Genomic DNA, 6,422 nt, shown 5'->3' with positions numbered 1-6,422 from the left:
ATGGAGCCGACTCTCCCAGGCAAGTGCAGACTTCTCAGGCGGGGGCTCCCGGTGCAGGGTGTTCCCAGGTGACAGTGTCCCGTTTCCCACCACCTGCAGGAGTTCGCCGTCTGGCGGATCTCTGCCGGCGGGACATGCAGGGACCCAGGCCCACTGTCAGGACAGCTCTTCCCGAAAGGAACAGGGCGGGTAGGAGAGGAGTCGGGGTGCGGCGGCCCCGCCCAGACTAGCCGGTTCCCATAGGGATCGCGGGCCCGGCCCGCCGCGAGCCGAGCGAGTCGGGAGACCGAGTGGCGGGAGCAGGGCCGGGGCATCCGTGGCGCAGTGAGTCCCGGGCCAGGAACCAGGCTCACCCCGGAGCCGGGGTGGGGGGAGCCCAGGCTGCCACGTGGCGCTGCAGAGGCTGCGCGGGGCGAGTGGCAAGGCTCCCGCGCGGGTGGCGTCCTCCTGCCACCGCGCGGCTGCAGTGGAGCGCGAGAGGCGGCTGAGCTCCGCGAGCCCGGGCCCGAGCTGCTGGGCCCGCGCGGAGGCCCGGGGCGTGGGCGGGCACCTTGCAGGCCCGGAGGTCTCCGGCCGCTGGACCTCGCCGCCTCCCCCGCGGGGAACCGGGAGGTGTCCTCTTGCCGCAGAGAAATAAGACCCGAAATTAGAACCGGGGAAGCCCTTAGCTTTCCCGCTCCTCCAGCCAGCTCATGTGTCTTGGATCGGATGAACTATAACCTTAAAAAGATAGATTGTCTTACAGCTCGGCTCGTTTTAGGATGGTGGGTTACATTTTAAGTTGCAGAGTATATAATAGGCGGCCAAATTGGGTTACCTAAGGCCGCTGCCTCTAGGCCCACATCCCTCACCGCGTGGCCGCTGCTGGGGGCGGGGCGGGGGCGAGCTTTAAAGATTTGAGTCCGCCCCTGGTTCCTGGTCAAGGGCCCTTGCTCTGTTCTAGGACCTCAGCAACGACCCCTACCCGACTGGGGCTCGAGTGCAGTCCATCGTGCCCATATTTCATAAACGACGTTGAAAAACTATGTGAAAAAGATCCATTTTAAGAAGATTTATTCCTCTGTAATGGAGAAGTATGAAAAAATTGGGAAAATTGGAGAAGGATCCTACGGAGTTGTTTTCAAATGCAGAAACAGGGACACGGGTCAGATCGTGGCCATCAAGAGGTTTCTGGAGTCAGAAGATGACCCTGTCATAAAGAAAATCGCCCTTCGAGAAATCCGCATGCTCAAGGTAATTGATTCACTTTGGTGGGGCGGGGGTTGGAGGTTAAGGGGATTGAGTTCAGGGGCACTCTACCCCTGAGACACATCCCAGCCCTATTTTGCATCTTATTTAGAGACAGGGCCTCCCTGAGTTGCTTAGCGCCTTGCATGTTGCTGAGGCTGGCTTGAATCCTGGCAATCCTCCTGTCTCAGCCTCCGGAGCCACTGGGATTACAGGAGTGCACCACCACGTCTGGCTCATTTTTTCTTTAAAGTGAATTTTCAGGGATTAGAAAAATATTGAGTCCTGTAATGTTGGGCTGTGGGTACCTCTCCTGACTTCATGGCCTTGTTTCCTTAGTGACACAAATGGAATGTCTATGCACAAGTAACTAATTATGTAAGGAACCGGGAAGCATAGCTGCTGATAAATGGTAAGGTGGTATTCACTTTTAGAAATGCTGTGGACTATTTTATGTTTCATCTCAATAGATTCTCTCCCACATCACCTGTAGACCTGAGTTTTCCAAAGCTAGTACACTAGATAGTGTAGGAATTTAAAACAACTCACTTTTGCTACCATTCTTGTATTTATTTATTTTTGCAGTGCTGGGGATTGAGCCCAGGATCCTGAACATGCTACAGGATTTCATTACACCTTACACACATATACACTGTGAAAGCATCGTAGTGTCCTGTTCTCTAAAAGAAGAGTTCTTATAAAAGAAGTGAAGTGATCCATTTTTCAGTGTTTATTAGTTCACACTAGGAGAACATGATAAGGGAGAGTGGTATTCATTACAACCAAAAGTGGTTCTCCTCTAATGGAAAGAGGTTCTTTCCTAAATTTCATGTAGATGCAATCCAAATCACAGTCCAGAATGTGACATGCTGAACAGAGTGGCCTTTACCTTTGTTTTACACAGTGATGACTTCAGTGTTCTGAGCTGTGCAACTGTATGACAAGGGAAGAGTGATCCAGGGAAGGACAGATGCTTAAAACAATGGTTATTTAAGGTTGTACACCCTCCCTTTAAAAGCAAAATTCTTGGAAGGGAGGTGAGGTGGATTTCCTCACGACTCTCACTCTTGATGTACTGGGTTCCTAATCAGTCGAGCCTGTGTCACTCACGGTGAGGTCCCAGGCCTGGCAAGAACTCTCTAAATGTTGTTGGATAATGAAAATAGATTGTTGGGAGGCACGCTTGAACCAGACTTTGAAATGTTTTATGTTGGCATGGAATGAGAGCTAAGGCATTCAGGGCAGGCAGTATATTGTCAGAAAAGGTGCATAAGTAAAAAGCTCAGTATTTTGAGGGAACACAGGTGGAAACCCCAAAGTCTTGGCCAAGATGCCTGGTAGGTATTAACAGGCCAGAGGGACAAGGGGAGAGAAGAAAGCTGGGAACAAGTAGGAAGGGGTGTAAAGAGTTTGCTGAACCGTGGGTCTAGCCCTGGTATAAGGGATCAGTTGAGCATAGCTGCATTTTGGCAATTTTTTTTTAAATTATTGGTTCTTTTTAGTTATACATGACAGTAAAATCCATTTTGATATAATTATACAAGCATGGTATATATCTTATTCTTGTGGATGTACATGATGGTGGGATTCACTGTGTTATTTTCATATATGAATATGGGAAAATTGTCAAGATTCATTCCACTGTCTTTCCTTTTCCCATCTCCCCCTCCCTTCTCTTCAACCACCCCCACTTTGTGGGTTAGGTTCCACATATCAGAGAAAACATTTGACCTTTGGCTTTTGGGGACTGGCTTACTTCACTTAGCACAATAGTCTCCAGGTTCATCCATTTGCAAATGTTGTAAAGCCATTCTTCTTTATGACTGAGTAATATTCCATTGTGTATATATACCATATTTTCTTTATCCATTCATCTGTTGAAGGGCACCTAGGTTGGTTTAATAGCTTAATTAACTATTGTGAATTAAGCTGCTATAAACATTGATGTGACTGCATCATTTTTTCATATATTTGTTGATCATACATATTTCTTCTGTGAAGTGCCTGTTCAATTCCTTTGCCCATTTATTGACTGGGTTGTTTGGTGGGTTTTTGTTTGTTTGTTTATTTGTTTAGTGTTTTTTTTAGTTCTTTAGATATGATGGAAATTAATGCTCTATCTGAGGTGAAGGTGGCAAATATTTTCTCCCATTCTATAGGCTCTTTCTTCATGATCCTGATTGTTTCCTTTGCTCTGAAAAAGCTACTACGGCAGTTTTTAAGGCAGCATGTCCACAATGCTTCACACTCTTAGTGTGGAAGGCACTTGTGAAGGTGTAGCTGTCCATTGGTAAATGCTTTTCAGAATGATAATTATTATTGAGAAATCAATTTTACTAAGAATTTTTGGAAGAGTTTTTTTCTGAAAATTAGAAATACTTTTCAAATAATATTATTATATTATTTAGGGAAAAAAAAGGTGTGACTCATTTTCATGAAACAAATTCAATATTCGTTCTTCAACTATTTCCTAAACTAATTATAATTCACTGTTCACCAAGAGGTCCTACGGTAATCAACTCTTTTTAATGTTTTCAATTTTGAATCATAATTTTCCAGGTTATATAATCAGTCTTTAAAAAAAAACAAATAATTGCCTTTCGAGTTAATCTCAGTCAGTTCACAGTGTGCTTTAGGGACAAAGTAAGTACTATTCTAATGGCAATAATTAAATTTTACTGTAACATCTGAGCTCACAGCAACTATTCTACCCTTTTTCAAACTTTCTGTTGTAAAGAGAAGGAAAGAATTAAATTCATTCAGTCAGCGTTTTGAGTGTGGCACCTGTGCATAAGAGAACTGACGTATGTTCATTTGGCAGGTGTTTCTAGAACTCCTGCCTGGTACTAGGTACTGTTCTTGGTCCCTGCCCTCAGGAACTCACATCTTATTAAGGAGACACCAATAGTAAACAAATAATTATATGTCAAGTAGTGAAAGAATTAAAGCAGGACAAGAAGCTAGAAGGCAAACTGGGGAGATTGCCTTTTTACATAGTGGTTAGGAAAAGCCTTTATGAATGGCATTGGACCAGAGACCAGCAGGAAATGCAGGATGACTCACACAGCTGTTAGGGGAGAGCATTCCAGACAGAGGGCACTGGTAAGTCCACAGGCCCCAAGGTAGGATCAAGTGCATGTTCCAGGCATGTTCTGATGTGGCTGATGTGTCACTGTGTCTGGAGCAGAATAATGGAGGATGTGGTGTGAGATGATAGCTAACAGTATCAATCTAATAGAGAGAAAAGTTGATGTTGTAGGAGTGTAGGGGGAAGAGAATTGCTGGAGCTGTGACCTTGAGTTACTAACCAGGACCATAACCAAAAAGAAAAGTAACAGTATAATAAAAGACTAGTTCAAAAACCACCTAGGAGATTATGCTGCCTCATTTTATTTGAAAATACTTGATTCTTTATATATGCTGTCCTTCATCTTTATGTAACAGGACCTTATAGCTGGCTCCAGGTTATGTGTGCAGAACTTCTTTCACCAGGATACATGACATCTTCTGAAGTGCATCTAACACATGAGCCCTACAGGAAGGACTTCAACCCCTTTCCGTAACTTGGGGTTTAAATATATTGGATGAGAGATGGTGTGGTCATGAGAGAAGCCAGAAGACAGGGAGGGACAAGGTCTCTGAAGGAAAATCACCTTAAATAAAAAAGTCAGGCACGATGGGTTGAAGTCATCACAGGGCCTGTGGTGGGAACTGGGCACTGTTTTATCATGAAGCAGGTGAATATACTCAAACTCAACCCAGCCCTTGGGGACTGGGTGTCAGCAAGGAAAGGTCTGTGTGGTTCAAAACAAACACAAACCAGCCCTCTGAGAATACTTGTTTTACTAAGACCCTAAGCCTCTGTAATACCTGAACCTTCTCTCTGTGGAGTGAAAATGGTAGAACTATATGAAGAAGAAGGAAATTATTCCATCCAGCAGTGGTGAAGAGAATAGATTATCCTAGGGGAGTAGGAGGTGAAGGATAGGACAGGGCCACTATGGGTGCCTGGGTGACCTTCTACCTGTGGCAGGTGGAAGAAGGGGCATTAGAGTAGATCAATGTCAGTCAAGGGCTGGAAGCAGCAACTCGGACACTGTGACAGCTCTCTCAAAGACAAAGAGGAGAAATCACATTTTTCATTTGGCAGGTAGGGGCTGGTGACCCAGTAGACTTAGGCAAACTGCCAAGTAACATTACCTAGGGTTTAGGAGTTACACTAGTAACAACCGTAGAAGGTAGATATTGTTATCCCATTTTACAAATGCATTTAGGATGGTTAATGATTTGCCAAATCGTCCTGGTTAGGAAGCTGGAATGCAGCTGTCCCGAGTCCACGCCCTGCTGCTTTCACACATTAGAACCATGACATTACACTGGGCACTGCACTCTGAAGTCTCCAGTGACTTTGTCCTTGCTCCTGAAGGGCCTTCCCAGTGAGATTCATGACTTTCGTGGGAGTCTGAGTGCAGATTCTCACTGGAATAGTGGTTCTTTCCAACTCTCATTGCAAAGCCCTATAGATTACTTTAGGAGGCAGAAAGTTATGGTTTGCCACCAACAAGGATGAGAAAAAACATGGGGGAAAATGTTTAAAACTTTTCTATAAAGATTACAATAGAGTACACGCATTCCAAATGAGAATAGTATCACTTCCAAGAGGAGGAAAATTGGTCATTGGAGTTGGATGGCAAAACATATCAAACCTTGTTCTTGTATGAAGCATGTATATAGGTACATATTGTACCTAGACAGATACCCAATGTATTTGTGGCATTACATGTTCTTAGGTCCAGCGATTAGGAAAAAAATATGTAAAAGATTTCTGTAATCCCAGCAACCTGGGAGGCTGACAGGACCTTTAAAAATCATGGAAGCTCTAATTAGATTCTAGTGCTAGGGAGCAATTTGCATATCTCAAAATAAAATAAAAAAAAAACAGGGCTGGGGATGTAGCTCAGAGGTAGCTTGCCCTGGGTTAAATCCCCGATACCACAAAACAAAACAAACAAACAAAACCCTTGAGTGGGGGAATGAAAAAAGATACTTGTGGTGTGGGCAACTGAGACTGTGTGTGCTGTGTGCCAGAAACATGCTGTCATTTGAATCTAATTAATCATGAACAGTAATAGCATGCAGAATGTTAAGAACTGCTCCTTTTTGCCTGTCGCCCCACTTCCAATAGCCTCATAGGG

General features: G+C 44.6%; 1 protein-coding gene across 3 annotated transcripts in view; it reads left to right on the top strand.

Moving 5' to 3' along the window:
* Positions 1–243: 243 nt before the first annotated feature.
* Cdkl1 (cyclin dependent kinase like 1) overlaps positions 244–6,422 on the top strand; it is a 53,493-nt gene continuing 47,314 nt past the window's right edge. For 2 of the 3 annotated variants that reach the window (XM_076850269.2, XM_076850267.2), the window contains exons 1-2: positions 244–324; positions 944–1,233. In XM_076850269.2, coding sequence (XP_076706384.1) covers positions 1,066–1,233 — 168 coding nt within the window. In that variant the 5' untranslated portion in view covers positions 244–324; positions 944–1,065. The other variant, XM_076850268.2, reaches the window with a different exon arrangement.

Source organism: Callospermophilus lateralis, chromosome 3 (assembly GCF_048772815.1).
Source record: "Callospermophilus lateralis isolate mCalLat2 chromosome 3, mCalLat2.hap1, whole genome shotgun sequence".
NCBI lineage: Eukaryota > Metazoa > Chordata > Mammalia > Rodentia > Sciuridae > Callospermophilus > Callospermophilus lateralis.
The sequence above is the reverse complement of the archived record's forward strand: the minus strand, read 5'-3'. Positions and strand labels throughout refer to the sequence as shown.